Genomic DNA, 20,994 nt, shown 5'->3' on the forward strand with positions numbered 1-20,994 from the left:
TATTATTGCCAACCTTAACAATAACAGCTTGTGAATGTAAAAAGCGTCATGTGTATTTTGAAAATTTCCTGCTACATATAAAGACAAACATATAAAAAGTTTAAAAATAAATGAAAACGATAGAATTATCAAACTTGAAACAAGGTGACCAGAAAAAACAAAAATATAGCAAATGTAATAAGTGTAAATATTTCCAGCTCGAAAAATAATTATCATAATCAGACTTAAAAATTTCTTTGAATGTGCTACTTTTAGCAAAGTTAACTAAGACAAAATTAGACCCAACATAAAAAGTAAAAAGATAATCAATTTTCTTTAATGCCATATATCACTATACAATGAATAGTAAATTATACATAGATCTTCTAGGAGAAATTTAAAAAACATAACTGTCACAAGAAACTTTAATCTGCTATTTTAATTTTTATGGATGAAATAGACCACATACACACACACACACACACACACACACACACCCAAGTGTAGGGGTGTTAAGATAAAAGATTATTTAAATATAGAATTTAGTGCAATTGTACTGATATATGGAATTTTGTGCACTAAATATGTAACATACATCTTAAATATGGTCATGCAATGTATACTCAATTTGACTTTATTCTAACCCACAAAGAAAAATTTTAACATAATAAATTAAATATATCCTTATTTTAAAAATTCTCAAAAATCCTAAGAATGCAAATTTGAAACTAGATATTAAGAATACAAATTTAAAGAAATCAATTTAACTGCTTGCTCAGAAAACTGAGAATTCAGTTTTAATGGTACTACATATTGATTTATTTTCTAAGGATATTCAATACAATAGGAAATTCTTTCATATTCCTTCAAATTTAAGTAAAACAAAACACATACAAATTTAAAAACATAAAATAGTGCTCTAATTATTTTAGGATGGTCTTACTTTTTTAATATATACAAATGCATACTAAAAAGCCTACAAGTATTCCACCTAAACGTTTGAGGTATCTCTTGTGTAAAGTTCTATAGGTTTTCCCTCTCACTTTTTTGTGATGAGTATGTGTAAATTTTATGATCAGGCAAAATATTAGCTGTTATTAAAAACATTAGGATGAGCTATATAATTTATTTGAAAAGTCACTTAAATTATGACATACCAGGGTTATTTAAGCAAAAGTTAAAAATACAGTTAAAATAATGAAACATACTTTCTCCTTTGAGCCTTAGCACTAATTTTTAAAATAATTATAATTAAACATCTTCGTATGTGAAAGACAGACTATAACATACGTCAGAAGTGTTTGGGAATCAAATCTATATGTAGTATATATATATATAGAGAGAGAGAGAGAGAGAGCTATAGGGAGAAAGAGAGACTGCAAAACGTGTGTGTGTACGTACATTTATATATGTATATATTTTATATATATATAGTGCAAAAGGTGTGTTTGTACATATATATCAAACAATATTTAATCTCTTTCCCTTTTCCACACTAGAAAAGGGAAAGAGATTGGAATTATTTCTTATTTAAGAAATTAAAAAGAAATTAATACATCTTATTTCTAGTGTATAATAAGCTATTCACAAATATATATATATATAAGATGTTCACAAATGTTGGTTAAAAAATTACACTATATATATATATATACTATTTTACACTATATATATATAGGGTAATAGTCTGGTCTATATATATCTATCAATCCATACTAGAAAAGGAGAAGAGATTGAAATTAAATATTATATTTTCATTATGTAATTAGTGCTTTCATGTTATCTTATTTACTCCTATAAACAGCTGTAATAATTTCCATTTTACATATTCACAAATAAAAACAAAAACATGCTGAACTTTTGTTTGCCCCTCATGTCCCTGAATTTCTCTTTCATGTATATTGCACTAAAATCACCTTCTAACTTAAATTATGAATACATGGAAGACAGAACTTTTTCATCTTTCTGTTTTATTTAATTTTATACACTTTTTCTTTTTATTTCTATCTTTCTATCTGTCTTTAATTTCCTAGAGCAAGCCAGTTGTTCACCCATCAAAGGCACTGGCTTTGCATTTGGATGTGCTGGATTTAAAGATCAAGCGCATCTCAATGAAAATATTTCCTCTTGACTATAAGCAAGGAGGCATGTATTCTTTTCTGTCTTTGACAAAAACCAACTGTATTCACTCAGTTTTGTAACTTAATTTCTCAGACCTCAGTCTCCTCATTTGTAAAATCAAAGCTGAACTAGATCTCTGTAGATCCTTTGATCTATAAAGTTCAATTTTTTGGATATCAAAAGCAAAATGGAAACATCAGAACAAATAGGTTAAAAGCATTAAAACAAAAATGTACTGTGGTTAATTCTTATATCTGCATTTATCTGCAAAAATCACTTACAAATACTTCTTCATAAATAATATCTAAGAATCGCTTATACTTTTCTTTGTGTATATTGGAACATAAATTGTGTAATTACTTATCTTTCCCCCATCAATCTAATTTTTTCCTATTTCTTGTATGTTATATTGAAGAAGCTATAGTAAGAAGGAAGCTTTTTACCCTAGTTGGTTGGTTTACTATAAATCACTACACTAACTGTTAACACACTTAGTGCAATGATAAATTAAGAGGAGTATTCTAGGTAGTGATTTTAAATAATCATCAAAATACATTAATAACCAAAATAATTTGAATATATGTGTTCAACAACAATATTGCTATATCTCTAATTTTGAGATTAAACCATATAATACGTTTTAATTTTTATTTAATTATAATTCACAAATGAAATATACAGTTGCCATTGGGAAAATTTCAGCCAGAAATAATATAGAAATATAAATAGTTTAGAAACTATAATCCACTGTCAGAAGAGCCAGTTCTTAATGAGAATTGTGTATAATCGTTACTATAAATTAAAAATATGTGCTTTTGTAATAATTAAAACAATTTATAAGTAATAATTTTTAGTTTAATAGTGTATTCATGTTTGTTACTATTATAATGACAAAATAAACAAGATTGCTAGTTAACACAATTATTTACAGAATAGTAAACAACAATTATGATGTTTTGGCATTTAAACAAATACTTTATTTGGTTATTTTTCTCTATCTAATCCCATTTTGCCAAGCACTCTAATTCTTCATTTTCATTATCTCTGCGGTCTTCTTCCAAGTGAAATTGCCAGAATTATCAGGCTTGTTCTCTTTTGTTTTCACTCTGCTGGAGCTTTTGAATTGCTAATATGTATTTTTTTAATGGGCACCATCCCAAAAATATGAATTTGAAAATTAGACGAAAAAAACTGGGTTTTAGCACTTTGAAGGGTTCCCTGACATTTTTCTTGAGGGTGTGTGTGTGTGTGTGAGTGTGTGTTATGCACGTGCGTGTGTGTATGCGTGTGTATACTTAAATGAAATTTAATGAGAAAAAAGTGATTTGCATTATGATGTTTCTCACTGTTACAAAAGATTCTAAAATTACATTCATTATGTCCTTTCTGCTTTTATATAAAAATAAAATAGCAATGCTGACAATATTTTTTTATCGAGTTTAAATAAATTAGTCCTAAGATTAAGTTATAATATTATCTCTTTCATTTTAATAAGCACTTGTGAATGAAAGTAAAAGATTAGACCCTCATTTTCAAATTGTACTTTTAAAGTTAAAGCTGAAATGTGTACTGAGTATTTATGGTTTATAATAGATTTTAATTTATCCAATATCCATAATTAGACCAATCTTTATAGAAGTAGCAAGTTTTTTGGTTTTTTGAAATTACGCTGCCTATTTTTTTAATTTCCCCAAAGTAAATGTTTTAACTTCCCCATAATTTTCTATAGGAATTATAATTTCATAATCTGCCTTAGGATATAATAATTATCCAATAAAATTCAGCCTCTAAAAGAGTCTTACACCAATTAATTAGTAGTATTTGTTCATGAACTTGCTTCTCTTACTGAAGTGATATGTGATAATATAAAGATGTTAAAAAATGTTGGTTGAAAGAAATTACACAAAGGACGTACGTATCTTATTAAATATTCCATTCATTTATTTCTCCAAATTTCCCAGTAAACAAAGGCAATATAAAAAGCCTACTATTTTTGGCCGGGCGCGGTGGCTCACGCCTGTAATCCCAGCACCTTGGGGGGGGCCAAGGCAGACAGATCACCAGGTCAGGAATTCGAGACCAGTCTGGCAAATATGGTGAAACCCCGTCTCTGCTACAAATAGAGAAATCAGCTGAGCATACTGGTGCGCGCCTGTAATCCCAGGTACTCAGGAGGCTGAGGCGGGAGAATCGCTTGAACCTGGGAGACAGAGGTTTCAGCGAGCTGAGTTCGAGCCACTGAACTCCAGGCTGGCGACAGAGCAAGACTCTGTCTCAAAAAATAAATAAATAAAATAATAAATAAATAAATAAAAATAAATAAATAAAAAGCATACTATTTTTATATAAACAAACCTAGGAAATATATTAGTAAGCCATTTTATTTTAAATGTAAAAGCTAATAACTGATTATTGGTATGAAGAAAAGTTCTCTGAAATTTGAGGAAAGAGACTTTATACCAGTGAATGGTTTGTAAACTTGGGAAAACAGCCTTTGTACACAAAAGAAGAAAATTGGATTTAAATAAAACACACCCCATTAAAATTCATTCCAGAGAACAAAGGGATTTTTTTTTTTTTTTTTTTTTTTTGAGACGGAGTTTTGCTCTTGTTGCCCCGGCTGGAGTGCAATGGCACAATGTCGTCCGGTCACTGCAACCTCCTCCACCTCCTGGGTTCAAACTATTCTCCTGCCTCAGCCTCCCGAGTACCTGGGATTACAGGCATGGGCCACCACCCCCCAGCTAATTTTGTACTTTTAGTAGAGACAGGTTTTCTCAGTGTTGGTCAGACTGGTCTCGAACTCCCAACCTTAGGTGATCTGCCGGCCTCAGCCTACCAAAGTGCTGGGATTACAGACGGGAGCCACCTTGCCTGGCTGACTGTTCATGTTTTATAGCAAAGTTCCTGTCCACATTCCCAATCAGGTCTGTTTATAGAAAGAATGAAGCTTGCTTAATTCAGATTAGTCATTGCAGCTGAGTTCTGATTGTTTGATACAAGTTGGGCCTTGATTGGCCAGGGTAGGTAAGTTCTGATTGGTTGGTTTCCAAGCCCCAAACTAGAAGTCACTGTCAGATGTTTCCAACTGCTGGTGGTGGGGGTGGTTGACCTCTCAGTTTATCTTGGCAAGGATAACGGACATTGGTTTGGCAAGCCAAATGCGGAAAGGGAGGTTCTGTGATACTTCTACAACATCTTTCTGGGAATGCAGAGTCTGTGACCCACTCCTCCCTCATGCAGGTATGGCTGCCTGGTTCTGTTTCAACTTTGAATACCCCAGTTTGCCAGAGTGTCCATTTTGTTTGCCAGTAGCAGAGATAGTTTAAACTAGGGAAAGGGAATGTTTTATACTCTTCAGTTCCTTTTAAAGACTCTCAGAGTTCTTTGAATATTTTCTTTTCTTTTCTTTTTTTTTTTTTTTTTTTTTGAGACGGAGTCTCGCTCTGTCGCCCAGGCTAGAGTGCCCAGGCACGATCTCGGCTCACTGCAAGCTCCGCCTCCCTGGTTCACGCCATTCTCCTGCCTCAGCCTCCCGAGTAACTGGGACTGCAGGCGCCCGCCACAATGCCCGGCTAATTTTTTATATTTTTAGTAGAGACTGAATATTTTCTTTTAGTCAAGATACAGAAGGCTGGACAGGCGCAGTGGCTCACGCCCATAATCCCAGCACTTTGGGAGGCCGAGTGAGGTCAGGAGTTTGATATCATTCTGGCCTATATAGTGAAACCCCATCTCCACTAAAAATACAAAATGTAGACGGGTGCAGTGGCGCACGCCCATAGTCCCAGCTACTTGGGAGGCCGAGGCAGGAGAATCACTTGAACCCGGGAGGCAGAGTTTGCAGCGAGCCGAGATTGTGCCATTGCACTCCAGCCTTGGGCAACAAAAACGAAACTCCGTCGCCAAAGAAAAAAAAAAAGATACAGAGGCTTCCACAATATTTGTGAAAGTATTTCACTATTTTATTGTTAAGGCACCTATACCTCAAACCCAAAATTACACACACAAACACACACACACACACACAGGCACGAAGAAAATACACACAAAGTAACCACACACATTTGAAGAAAATACACACACGCACAGGCATGAAGAAAATACACACAAAGTAACCACACACATTTGAAGAAAATACACACACACACGTAATCACACACACACACGTAAGTACCTTACTTGTTTTATTTAAATCCAATTTTCTTATTTTGTCTCGAAAGTATGTTACGTATTTACGTGTGTGTGATTACTTTTTGAGTATTCTCCCTTCATTTACACAAAGGTGGAATCTACCTATTCTTTTCTCTTTTGAAATACTTGAAAAGAGTCAAGGAGAATGGCCTGGGCTTTGCATATCCTTATTGTGATAGACAGTTCCCTGGCTGCTCATTTAAACAGATATTAGTAGCTAACTAATTAAACTACCTCTCTTGTCAGCCAGAAATTAACAAAGGCTTAAAAAATTAGCAAAATCTCTGTTTTGCTGTGGCCTTATTTGCTGACGGTCTTATCTTAAAGACACACACAACTATTTCCCAAAACAGAATAGAAAATTAGATTTAAATAAACATACCTCATTAAAATTCATAAAGTATTTTCTCACGAAATGTAATCTTTCAAAACTTAACCATTATATGAAAGCAAATTTTTAAAATACAACAGTAAGTTTAACACTCACTGGAATACATCTCCATGTTTATCAATTTAAAAAGCAACAGACTATAATCCTTTTTTGCAGTGATCGTTTCAGGATTTAGGGTTTTTTTTTTTTCCCAAATAAAACAAAAGATTCTAAAGATTGAAAATGACATTAAAATGTATCTACTCAAAGTAATGATCTTTAACTCATGCTTTCTAATTCCCATTTATAGCATAACTGTCAAGTGATCATCTAACCATTCTTTAAATGTTTCAAATTACTGGGAGCAAACCACATTCCAGGGTGTACCTTCTAATCCTATCCCAATTCTATCTCTTCAATGTTTAATCCAATGATAACACTCAGACTTCACATTACTATTCTCTTTTATTGAAGTACTATTAGGGAGAACTAGATTCTCCTACTCTTGAGAGCATTGCATGTGTCCATATCTCATTAAAAATAATAATAAAAACATATTTGACCTATTTGAGAAATCTGTCAAGAATTTTCTTTTCTTGAAAATTATACTCAAACATACTGGTTTATTCCAAATATGCACATTTTAAAGGAACAGCTCCTATGTATTCATTTGCATCACTGACAAATATCTTAGCAGAATAATAATAAAAAATGTATCCTCAATTAAATAATGAGAAACCTCCAATAATTAGACAAATTTCAACTTTTTGTACAGGTTCAAAGCCCTTTATGGAAATTGCTAAATTCCAAAGCTTTGAAACGGAACCATTTTCTTTTAGCACATTTTGCTTTGAAACCTGCCCTGACTTGGACAGATGCGAGATATAGTTTTTATTTTTGTATTGAATGCAGATATTCACCTTTTATTGCAAGGATGCCGATGTACTTGATTATATGTTACTGCCTTACATTCCATTGAAAATATTACATAACATACACTGTGTGTTCCTCATTTCCCTCTAAAATATGGAAAACTGAATTCTGAAGCACATTTGACTTCAGGGGCTTCAGATACAGCACTGTGGATCTGTATTAATTTCTAGGTTTTTTTTTTCTAGCTTCTCTATTAGGATATTATATTTGACCAAGTCAAATGTTACCATAACATTCAAGTATTTTACAGAATACTGACTGATCTTGTTGCTCTATTAGTTTAGCAGTCCCATCTAAGGAGAAAATAAGTGAATTTCACTATTTGTTTTTTTCTTTTAATCTAACTTTTAAAGCCTATAAAAATACAATCTAGGACCCTCTTTTTCTTCTTTGTATATTAGAATTGTATTCTAAAAGATTTCAGTTTTTATTAGAATTGTTTTCTCATCAGTACTTTGCAAATGTTTACTTAGGTTGTGACTTTGTAGTCCTCATACTTCATTGATAAGTTTTTCAATCTTTTATTTTCCAATTGACTTTTAACAAGTTAAGTTATTTATTTTTGTATTATGTCAGTTTAATCCAGCTCATTTGGACTGGAGAGGTGAAGACAACACATAGTTGGATAGAGAGATAAGTTGACGTTATAGAACTGAGGTTTCATGCTTTTATCGACCATTTACTCTTTGTACAAATGTCTAAAATTTTATCAGCCTTCTGTCTTTGAGTCCTCATCTAGTAAATGAAGATGACAGGGAATTCTCTAAGTTTATTTCTCACTATGACATTCCATTATAATTAAGTTTTACTGGTCACCTTTCTGACATAATCTATTTGATAATGTTGATATGTAGGATAACATCACTGTATATAGAAATTAAAAGTTTCTAAATATGCCGTAGAACGGACTGCAGGTTTTATTTCTTTAAGGTCAATACTTAAGTTGTTTTGAGTATAGTTTGGTGATTTACATAATTATATTGAATGAACACTGTGGCTTAACATAAAGATATCAAATTTTTCTAATTTCTAAAATTCGTGTGTAATTTTTTTCAAGATGAGTCCTATTTGCTTGTAAAAAGAGAAATGATTTAAATAATGCAAGAGACATGAATAAAACATATCAGATGGTAAAGAAATTTCCATTGTTGGATTCCCATAGGTTATATTTTTTAGCAAATCATATGAATGGATTTTCTTTTATTTTACAAAAATTACAAATAGCTGTTTCCTATAATCGAACTTTATACAATCAATGAATACATTTTATACTACATTGTGCCTTTCTAAAAATCTGATTTTTGATAAATACTGGAAGAAATACAGTCTATTATGTTAAAGTGGTTATTCAAAGTATTGTTCTGTGAAAACTAATGCACTATGACTAGTTCTTCCCTTTCAGTCAAATCAAAAGAATCAAAATGAGAATTAAAAAAACTTGCCCGTGACATGTGAACTTATGGCTTGAGTCCTGTTTTTGCCATTGTTTATGAATGCTTTATTATAGGAAATAAAATTTACTATTGACATTATAAGAGGTTAATATACTATTACTTAAAAACTCAAATTTTCTACTTCTATTTCTGGCATCTGTTAAGAATTAGGCTCACATTGCATTCTCTTCCTTGGCACTGTTCACGGTTTCAGCTTTACTGTTCAGGCCTTAGGTTATCTGTCTTCTACTTCTGGCCCCAGTCATGCCCCTTAATTAGATCACCACACAGCTCAACATCTTTCTACCATTAATTCATTCAAACACCCATACACATACACACACATGTACTCTTACAGACCTTCTTACAAAAATTTGGAATTAGATGCTATTTCTTCTGCCTTGGAGTAAAATTTTGATCTGGTTTTTAAAGACATGACTTATTTGGTTAAATATAAAATAGTCTTATGCCATGCTTTTGTTATTTAACACTTCAAAATTAAAACTGGAGATTCAAACCAAAGTAAGGCACTGAGGTTATATAAAAAACATTATATTAATTAATTAATTAATTAATTAATATACCCAGTTTCAGTTGAAATACTCTTCATTTTCCCTTTATTCTACTATTCATATGAACATTATGCCTACTTATGAGCAACACTTTTTTCTCTCCTAGGAAGAGTGGAAGATAAGAGTGCAGGGTAAGTTACATTTATTTTTATGTCTGTTGACCTGCATTGTATCAGAGTCAAAAGGGAAGAAACGTACTCACCTACACCTCTCCCCTTTTGGGTCATCTCCCACATAGACACACAACTCTGAAAATGACATCATTAGACACAGTAGGTAGAAAGAATAAACTTAAATCAGAAAAGAGCTCTTTAATTTCTACTCTGTCATAGGCAACTGGGGACAAAAATGAAAATAGAGAGGCCTGAAAATACTAGTGGAATATCTTTCTGGGGTCTGAGATTGAATCCTGTGAAAGAGAACAAGTAACTTCCACAATAGAGGTGATATTAACCTATCCTTTACTCTTCCTGTCACTTAATCTACATTGATAACTGGTAGTGTGTCACTATTATGGCATCTTGAGAGGGAACATTTACTCTTCCTTGGTTAGTGCCTTTCTCCTTATTGTCAAGGGTAACTCTCTGTTCACCTTTGCATTTTTGCTTGACACAGCACATATCTCAAACTAACATGCCATTCACTAATCACCATAGAATTAAATTTAGTGTATATCAAAATTTTCTAAAGGGGGAACCTTTGTGAAAATTATCCAGTGGCTTTAATATTAAGGTGCTTATGTATTTCATTTAAACATCCTCAAAGTCAGCATAAGCTACAAGTCAAGCTTCATGATGGCTTTTTATAGCTACAGTATAAGTTTCCCCAAAGTCAGAGTCAGGAAGTTAATTTTTTTGAAAATGCAATTTTGAAAATTTTGTTAATTGTGTGACCATTATATTATCCTGTTTTACATATATCAAGAGAAGTGATGAGAGACAGAGAGAAAAACTGTTGATAGTGTTATTTTATATCTAAATAAATATAAACCTAAAAATAATATTTGAGATTATCTTGTATAATATTTTAGTTATTTTTATAGTTTTTAATTATAAAAATATTTTAAGTATTTTTATAATTATTGTCAAAGCAGCTAAAGGTTACATTTAATATTGTACAATGATTAAAGAATGATTCTATAGTAACTTTTGGGATGGGAAAATATTTTATCCAATTTCAGTTGAAGTACTCTTCATTTCCTCTTTATTCGTTATTCCCTATATGGGAAGATATTTTAGAGATTATTAACTTGGAATCTTTTCATTTTACAATTTTGATTTTATTGTGAAATCTTGAGGAGTGAAGTTATAATTTTTCAAATTACCTGTACATAAATATAACCCACTGATATTTGTTTTAGAATTACTTTTGTTATTATACTATATAAATTATAAGGAAAAATTTGTAACAAAATCCCGGAGAACATTATCTTTTGAAATATTAACTCCTTAACTCCTCTACAATATATGTTATATTTTACAAGTCTCTTAACATAAAAGTAAATGGATTAATTGCATTTCCATGTATTTTTAAACAGTTAAAATATATACCAAGAAGTCATTAAACATTTTCAAAGGTAAGCATAAAAATTACATAAACAAATAATGAAATTGTTGAATATTTACTTTTCCAAATCACATCAAGACAATGTGTTGATAAGACAAAGCTGATTTTATTCTTACCACTGCACGTGAGTGTATTACCATAATAGAGACTTTAGTAGTAGGGCAGAGAGGAGAAGGGAAAATTGAAACATTAATTGAGGTTTTATTTTTTTAAGTGGATTTATTAATGTGGGCAATGTAAGACTTCATTAGGATTAGATAAGGACCCTGGATATGATAGTTTAGGATTACTGGACAGAGCAAAAGAAGGTTTAAGTGAAGTTATTTGAAACTTACCTTCCTAGGCAAGAATTTCCTGGAATGCTAAAGTTATGTCATTTAAGATGTTAATGTAGACAGTAGATTGTTTGCATGGAGACTGTTTGTGTCTCACAACTCTGTGGTTTTGTTGGAAATGGACAAAAGCCCAAAAAGTTAAATAAATTGTCCAAGGTCTTGTATCTATTTGGTGGATAAGAGAACTAGAAACCAGGTATTTTGACAAGTAAAATTTCAAAATATTTTCATATTTTGATTTTTTGCTGAAAAAATCAATTGAAGTCATTTACTTTTTAATGAAAACATGGTAATATAAAAACCACCATTTAAAGAAGTAGCCAGTTTAAACAATATTGATTATACAGATTGCTTTGAGCAATACTCAGGTGAATATTTGCCTTCATAAAATGGGCAGATATTGTAAAACTTCTGTAACTTTTATTGTAATTGCTTATGTATCTTAGTATTACCCAAGGCTATATGTTTGTTGAGAGTAAATATAGTATCTTGTTTATTATTATAGTTTCAGGATGTAGCACAAAGACATGTGCATAACATATGCTCAATAAATACAATAATGACACAATAAGAGCTTCCACCAGATGGCACCCAGTGTCTGTACTTCAGATTAACTTATCTGCTTATTTTCAGCTATGGTCAATTGAGCCAATTGAGTCTCATGATTCTATTTGCTTGATATGATTTTCAACCAGGCATATTTCCTACATTTAATTATTTGTTAAATTGTATGAGATGAATTATTCAGATAATTTTATTTAAGAATAGACATTTTATGTAAGATCATTTGAAAAAATAATCATAATGCACTGTTATATGACCCACATATTTGCTATTTATAATTCAAAAATTATAAGAGATGCAAATTTGGATCTCCTTTCACTCTTTTTTTGGATCTTATAATTTAGCTTGAATAAGTTTGTCCCATAGGTATGGGTGATTTTTATCTAAGAAGGTCATGGGATGATTGTCCTTTTCTAAGATTGTTGACCACATATATTTTAAGATCCTTGGCTCTGGCGTTGTCCACCTATGGTTTGGTTCATTACACTAATTGCTCCCTCTTTGACCTTTGGTTAATCTACATAAAATCAGAACAGAACAACAACAAAAAATATGCTTCTGATTCAATCGTCCTTTAATTCCCATTTGTCTATATCTAACTAGGCCAAATGATGTCCTCATATTCATGCATATGGTAAAATATAATTTTAAAAATAGGGTATAATTATGACTTTCCTAGAAACATGAAATAAGCAGGGCAAAAATTTTATTTAACTCATTGATGTGGAACCAGTATTATAACTGGATCGAAGGATAATTCAATCAGGAATACTGAAGTGAATTCGCAAACAGATGGGTAACTAATTTACTCCATCATGGGGAAAAAAATGATTCTCTCCCTACCTTACAAAATCTATTTTGTCTATGGACAAAATCATTTGCATTTTATCAGTTACCTAAAATTCACAGGGTTGTGAAAATCTCAAAGGCTATGGGAAGTGCAGCCTCCATAAAACAATATAACCAGGGTAGATGTGCTTAAATTATGCCATGTTTCTCGTTTCTCTAACAATAAACTTGTCATGCTACAAGTATGGTACTTGAGGTAAGGTTTTGGTTGTACAGTTGATTTTGAACTAAATCCTGGTAAGAAGGAAGACAAGTTTTTATTTACCCATACAAATAAGTTTCTTGCTGTGAAAAGTAGAGACAGCAACAGATTTTGAATCCTGGGGTGCCAGTAAGAATTAGATGTCATTTAAAAATGTTACATTTTAGTTTACAAAAACATACATCATGACATTGTTGTGGGTTAAATAGTTTATCTAGAAGATTAAACATTAATATAAAATAATAATTCTAACCAACTAACCATAATAATATTTTCCTAATTTGTTCACTTATTCCTATATAATTATTTTTTGGTCTGCTCGATCTCGTGTTATCAATCTCAAGAAGCTCTCTCTGCCTCAAAAAAAAATGAGTTCTGGAAATCCTGACACAGTTCAGTGATGTAATCTGAAAGTTGTCTAAGTGATGTCTATTCACAAACTTCTTAGCCAAATGTCTATTTTTTAAAGTGTCAAAAGTTTGAAATATCTAGCTCAATCTTATTCCACACATTCTGGCTGGTAGTCTATATACCTTTTTCAGGCAAGCATCAGAATAAAACAATATTTGTAGAGGATAGAGATTTAAAATGGCTGTGTTAATGCATTATTGATAACTTTCAAATGTGAGAGGACTGATGCAGTTTCATAGTAGGAACAATTTCATTGATCAGGAAATTTGTTTTTGTTGCATTCAAATAATAAAACCATTCCAAAAAGAAGTTAAACAAACTACACTTTTTTTTCTATTTTCTCTATCTAAAATAATCAAGGACATCATGAAGCAGCATGAAGTCTTCATAGAGCACAGAAAACTATACTGTTAAGTCACCAGATCTCTGCTATCTAGGCAGATTAAACAGAAGATTTAGAATTTTTACGTTAGGGGCAAAGGCATTAGTTAGTATAGCATAGAAGGGAGCCCATCAAATTGAACAAACTTTGCAAATATTTAACACGTTCATAGTTTTTCAGGCTTGGGTATTATAAATCAAGGCAAATAAAATTAATTTTCCAAGTTTTTACCTTCATGGTGCTTGTTCATATTCCGGAACTGACACTTTACTGTAGGACAAATCTTGGGGCTTCTGAAAGGTCAAAACTAATTTTATAATAATAGTAAGATGTTATTTACATTAATATGAAATGCATTCCTCTTTGTATGTTTAAGAGAAACAATAAATATATATATTTTTAAATTTCTCAGCTTTAATGTCTATAGTGTAATGCCTATCATTATAACCTAAATAGACAGAAGCTCTTTGGGATCCTCAATAAGTCCTGAGAAAGTAAAAGAGTCTCATGGTAAAAAAGATCAACAAAAAAACTTGAAAAAGAACAACAAAGAAACCTAAAGAACCATTATTTTGGGCTGGGAACGGTGGGTCATGCCTGTAATCTTAGCACCTTGGGAAGCCAAGGTGGGCGGATCACCCGAGGTCAGGAGTTCGAGACCAGCCTGGCCAAGATGGTGAAACCTTGTGTCTATTAAAAATACAAAAATTAGCCACGCGTGGTGGTGGGCACCTGTAATCCCAGCTGTTTCGGAGGCTGGTGAGGCAGAATCCAGGAGGCAGAGGCTGCAGTGAGCCGAGATCTGGCCACTGCACTTCAGCCTGGGTGAGGGAACAAGACTTCATCTCAAAATAAATAAATAAATAAAACTAAATAAATAAATAACCATTTCTTTAGGTGAAACTAATGTTTGCTGGTAAAACAAAAAGACATATGGTTATTTTACTCTGTCAATATTACTCCTAGCGTGGTCTTTACTACTCATATTAGTTATAATTTTTAACCAAAGTAACTAATTTCACAGAAAACTGGGGTGGGGATAATAGAGAACTTTCTGTAGCTCATATTTTAGCAGACTAGAAATGCTCAAGAACACATATAATTCAACTTTTTACAGCACACACATCTTTTTCTCACCTTTATAAGTGGCAAAAATTTAACATGTTAATTAGCATGACCAAAACTTATAGCCTTTGTATTATAAACAAAAATTTAAAAGTATATGAAGGAGCAATTACAAGATTGATTCCTACTTTTCAGAAAATTGCAGGTCAGAAGACAATGGAACGAGGTAGACGGGTAGATAGCATAATAATTTCAGATTGTGACCATTGCTGCTAGGGGAATAAGGAGAACTGAAAGGGGAAAACAGAGAAGGGAAGTAATAGGAATAGAAATGGGTCTAAAAAGGGTTATAGTAAGAGATGGTATCTCTGAAAAGGTGATACTGAACTGAGGCCTGGAATATGAGGTTGGGCCATATAAATGCTGAAAGGGAAGAAAACACATTCCAGGCAAAGAAAATAGCAGAATCACTCATCAGAAAAAAGACTTGGAAGACAAGGAACATGATGTTAGAGGGTGTTAATCTTAGATGAGGTTAATAAGAACCCAGAAAGTAGATCGTAGAGGCTTTCAATGCCACAGTTAAGTTCAGGTATTATTCCAAATGCAGTGGGAGATCATTGAAAGTTTATAATCGGAGTATAATTGATTGATCTGATATACTTCTTAAAAGGTTCCTTGACAGTCTGAAGAGAATGGATTACAGAGCAAATAATAGCAGAAAGAAGATAGCAGCTGCAACATTTGCAGTGGTCTATGAAAAGTAGGTGAAGATGTGGACAGGGGTCCATAGAACAAAACTAAAAACTTCCACCTTCTTTAGTTCTAATTTGGAACAATATTCCGAACTACTCAGTTCGTTAATGATAACTAGGTTAACAAAACAACGTGTTCTAAGATAGATTTTTTTGGTCTCTATTTCTTTTCAATAAATTTAACATTATCATTGATATATGTTTATGAAACATCTTATAAACTATGTATTTTTCATAAAAATTAAAAGCAAACATAGACTATGTTTATAATTGATGGATACAGACAACTAATCTTTTGCTACAGTCCCAAATAACATATATGACCATTAAGTGTGAATCTTAGGTAAATTTCAGCTTCTCGATGGTTAATCCTAAACTGTACCAGATCCATTCTTTTGTTTGTTCTAATGGCAAATGCACGAATTTCCACAGATGGATTAAATTAGTATTCAGCTGAGAAACATGAAAACAGGATCATGCCTCTATTTAGTTCTGTAGACTCGGAAGCTTTAATTCAGTCCCACCTCTTACCGTGGCAGTAGAACGATAGGCAAAAGCAGAGAGTTCTTATCTTGTTCAAAAAGTATCAGCCCCGAAATGCCATGTTCTTTTATGCTAAAATTATAGACACTAAAACACACATGGTGCCTTAGAGGATGGAAATTTCAGATGGATAGATGGTTAAAGCTTAATAATTTAAAATCATGGATTTCACTTTTGTATTGTGTGATATGGCCTCTGAATATCACCATTCTTTAATGGCTCAAGGGTGAGTGGAAAATTTTGAACAAATAAGTTGCCAGCTGCATGTTATGGCCCTTAAACTAACTTATTTTGGAAATAGAAGAAATATACTTCTAAATGGCAACCAGAAATTGCATTGTTTTCAATTGGAGTAGAATTTCATGACTGCACTGTTGTGTTGAAGATTCAATTTCTGTTTTTTAGGTAAGAAAGCTATATTTACTGGGCCATAATTTGACTCATGTGAATGAAGGCAGTAGTAAAGTATGGATAGAAAGATTATGTTTTATAAAAATGATCAGGGATTTACATATTTGTTTTTTGCAGTTTTGTTTATTTCTAATGCACCGTTTTTCCTATTTGTGTGTATATACGAACATGTTTGTTAACGGTGTTCTCCTAGTACCTTTAGTATAGTCCTCTTAATAGCATTATTTGGTTCTTATTTTGGAGTGAAATAAATGTACATTAGAGGTCATAAGTTTAGAAACAATTTTTTCTTATGAATTATTTCAGCATTAGAGATAAGCTTTTGAATAACATTTTCAAATAAAATGCATCATATTGCAGATTAATATTGATATCATTTGCATTATCTGGCAGAAAAACAAATACAGTGACACAGCAGAAAATTCTCTTAAAAAAACTGTGGTTTACTTCTACGGTTTCTGAGCATGTGTGTGTTCATTTTCCCCAGGGATTTTTTTCATTTGAAGTGAAATCTTCACCTTTTTCAGTTTAATAATTTATTAATATGATTATTTTAAAATAAACAAGGCCAGGCTCACACCTGTAATCCCAGCACTTTGAGAGGCCAAGGCTGGCAGATCACTTGAGGTCAGGAGTTTGACACCTGCCTGGCCGTCATAGTAAAACCCCATCTCTACTAAAAATACAAAAATTACCTGGGCATGGAAGTGCACACCTGTAATCCCAGCTACTAGGGAGGATGAGGCAGGAGAACAGCTTCACCCAGGGATGAAGTTTGCAGTGAGCTGAGATTGTGCCACTGCACACCGGCCTGGGCGGCAGAGAGAGTCGCCGTCTAAAAATATAAATAAATAAAAATAAATTTAAAAAACAAACAAGAACACTTACAAAATAAAATTTCTGGATATTTTCTTTTAACCTTGCATACAAATATTTGAGGGTGACCTACACATAGAGAAAATCAAATGCATTTACAATCAATTAATTAAGCAATAGCCATACTAAATGTATTAGTCAAATTTTCATTACATTTCTGGAATTATTTTTATTAAAAATAATGTTATGAGAATTCAGAAATGCACTATGCTTTTAGTCATGGTCCTCAAGCTAACATTCTTTCTAGAGAGCTAATACATAGTATGTCATAAATTACCTATTTCTTGAGACCTTCCAGTAATTAACACATTATCCTATATTTTTATGAGACATTATATTACTCAACAATAAGCTTGATGAGTAAAAAAAACTTTATACAATTATCATTTGAACAGGATAAACAGACTTAAGTAGTTTACAGCACCATTAATTTGATTTCTTATAAATTATACATTGGGATTGAACTGTTTCAATTTATAGATTGACTCCAACAGTGAGAAACACAGCAATTGGATTCCTTGCTTCATAAAGCTAAATTATGGTTTTTGTCAATACTTTCAACATTTCACACTGAGAAGAAAATGTAGTATGCCATCACTGCTTTTGAATCTGATGATCTTTGAATGTCTCTGAGAACTGGAAATTATCCGTTATAATAGTTGAAGTTGCACAGCTTAAGTAAGAGAAACTCACATGTAATACTAAAATATATTTTAATTATACAATTTAGCTATGAGGCTTTGACTTCTTCCCTCTGCCTACATTATTTCTCTACCCAAAATTGGGACTCTGAACTTTACCATCTGGCTTAGGCACACTGAGCCCCTTGTATAAATCTTACCTCAGTGCAAAGAAATGTAGATAAAATTGCCCCACATTGTAGGATTGAATCTTTCCCTCCTATATTTTTCTAATTCACCTTGACTAATCCTTCATTTCTGGTAACCTGTGTTCTATCTAATTTCTAAGAATAAGTAATAAACACTAAGCAGTATTAGCAATTAGCTCTCTGTCATGGTTTTCTCTTTTAATCACATTGTGCACTTTATTTATCTCCCTCTCCCTCTCAAATTTGACTGCTGGCAAAGTGCCTAATGAAGAGCAAAACTGACTGACTTGAGATATTTGAAAATGTTTTTTCTCTGATTCACCTAACCTCTGGTAAAAGTCAAATTTGAAGTAAACATCTATATTTTGTGATTAATGCTGACGTCTTCATGGGGAAAAACAGATGAGATTAGGTTAAAGTGAACCAGTTTTTCTTAGAAGTGTCCTAACCTTCAAATGTCAAGAAAGTATCTATAGATATAAAATATTTCTAGAATCTCATGTAACAAGATTATGTTTTGTTATGTTCCTTAAGTATATGTTTGAGACTGTAAAAATATATACTAGTAACATAACCCTTTAAAAACCAGGTAGATGTAATTAAAATTTTGGCTGGGCGTTGACTCACATTTGTAATCCCAGCACTTTGGGAGGCCAAGGCGGGCAGGGCAGATGACTTGATGTCGGGAGTTCAAGACCAGTCTGGCCAAGATGGTGAAACTGTCTCGACTAAAAATACAAAAATCAGCCAAGCGTGGTGGCAGGTTCCTGTAATCCCAGCTACTTGGGAGTCTGAGGCAGGAGAATCGTTTGAACCCAGGAGATGGAGGTTGCAGTGAGCTGAGATCTCCCCATTGCACTCCAGTCTGGGTGACAGAGCAAGACTGCTTCACAAAAAAAAAAAAAAAAAAGGAAGAAAGAAAGATGTCATTAAAATTTAAAAATCTTTAGATAACTTGATACAATTGGAATAATATTTACAGTAAGTAATGAATATGTCTACTACAAACAAACAGTGCAAAATTATATTTGCTGAAAAGTAAGTTTTCATCTCATTTTGGAACTCAACTCACTGATTCTCAGTTCTTTATTAGGGGAAACCATGACTTCATTATACAAAAGTCTACCATATTTTTTGTAGTGGTTGCATAGTTTCCAAAGTATGTAAAAACCACAATTTATTAAAAACATTTTTCTAGTGCTATACATTTAAATTCTTTGCAGTCTATGCTGAAATGAGTATCTTTGCACATATGCCTTTGTCCACAGGCACTGACATATCTGTAGAACAAGTGTTTATAAAGACAAAAAATTATATGCATTCTCAATTTTAATATTGCTTCCAATGGCTTTATAAAGTGACAGCTTCTTTAAATTTGTGTATCTTTATTATGAACTGAGTTCACAAATCTTATATTTTCTTCATATATGTTGACTGAATGAGTAAATGTAAAGAAGCTAAAGCAGCATCTGATTTATAGCAAGTATTCAACATTTTCCTCCATTATTTTCAGCAATAGTTTAAAAAGGTTATTTTGAACATACTTTTGTGATCTTAAACCTAAGGCCTTTAAGCTTTGATTTTAACAAACATGTATTGAGAATCCAATTAAATGCTTTAAATTGTATTTCAAAAATTTTACTTGGAAAATATTATTGCAATAAGTTTAATATGCATTTGTTTTATTAGTATTATTTTAGTTGACCCATAATCATTGTACATATTTATGGAGTACTGTGTGATATTTTAATACATATACACAATGTATAAAGATCAAATCAAGGTAAGTAGGATATGTATCATCTCAAATGTTTATGATTGCTTTGTGTTGGAAACATTCAAAATAATATGCATTTTATTAAAGAATGAATAACTGGGAAATAGCTGATGGAAGTAATTGAAAGAATAATTTTTGGTGGGTGTTAAAGATAGAATCTTGATTGCACAATGTTTTAAATGAACACAAACAAGATAGAAATTTCAGACGACCTCTGTAGTGTCAACAGGTAGAGAGTAAGACAAGGTAAATACTTTTTTTCATTAGAAAAAAATACGAGTTTTTTTGGGGGGGGATTATGAGGTATTGATAATAAAGAAAAAGAGATAGAACTAGAAGGCGTCCTTTTCCTGAATAAAAACTAAAATAATTTTTATTCATAGTATATTTTAGTATCAATAGACAAATTAGTTTTCTATTGTTGCTGTTAACAAATTACTACAAACTTAATGGCTTAAAACAACGCAATTTAGAGATTGTGTTAATGAAAATTCTTGTTTTTGTTTTTTGTTTTTTTTATTCAGGAAAAGCATACCTTCTAGTTCGATCTCTTCCTCTTTATTGCCAATATCTCATAACCAAAAAACTATTCTTCTGTTTTTTCCTACTGAGGAAAAAAAAATATTTGCCTTGTCTTAATCTCTTTGCTTCTTGGCACTGCAGAGATTGTCTGAAAGGAGCTGGAGGCCATTATCCTTGGCAAAGTCACATAGGAACAGAAAACCAAATATCACATATTCTCACTTATAACTGGGAGCTAAATGACAAGAACACATGGACACATAGAGAGGAAGAGCACACACTGTGGTCTTTTGGAGCATGGGAGA

General features: G+C 32.2%; 1 protein-coding gene across 6 annotated transcripts in view; it reads left to right on the forward strand.

Moving 5' to 3' along the window:
* The window catches only part of BRINP3 (BMP/retinoic acid inducible neural specific 3), a 390,799-nt gene that overhangs the window by 29,489 nt on the left and 340,316 nt on the right, over positions 1–20,994 (forward strand). Inside the window, exons 1-2 of one of the 6 annotated variants that reach the window (XM_055378103.2) lie at positions 5,067–5,343; positions 9,709–9,733. The exons of the other annotated variants lie outside the window; for them this stretch is intronic. Coding sequence (XP_055234078.1) covers positions 5,262–5,343; positions 9,709–9,733 — 107 coding nt within the window. The 5' untranslated portion in view covers positions 5,067–5,261. Of the gene's footprint in view, positions 1–5,066; positions 5,344–9,708; positions 9,734–20,994 lie in introns of those variants that run through there. 6 annotated transcript variants of the gene reach the window in all.

This window comes from Gorilla gorilla, chromosome 1, assembly GCF_029281585.2.
Source record: "Gorilla gorilla gorilla isolate KB3781 chromosome 1, NHGRI_mGorGor1-v2.1_pri, whole genome shotgun sequence".
Taxonomy (NCBI): Eukaryota; Metazoa; Chordata; class Mammalia; order Primates; family Hominidae; genus Gorilla; species Gorilla gorilla.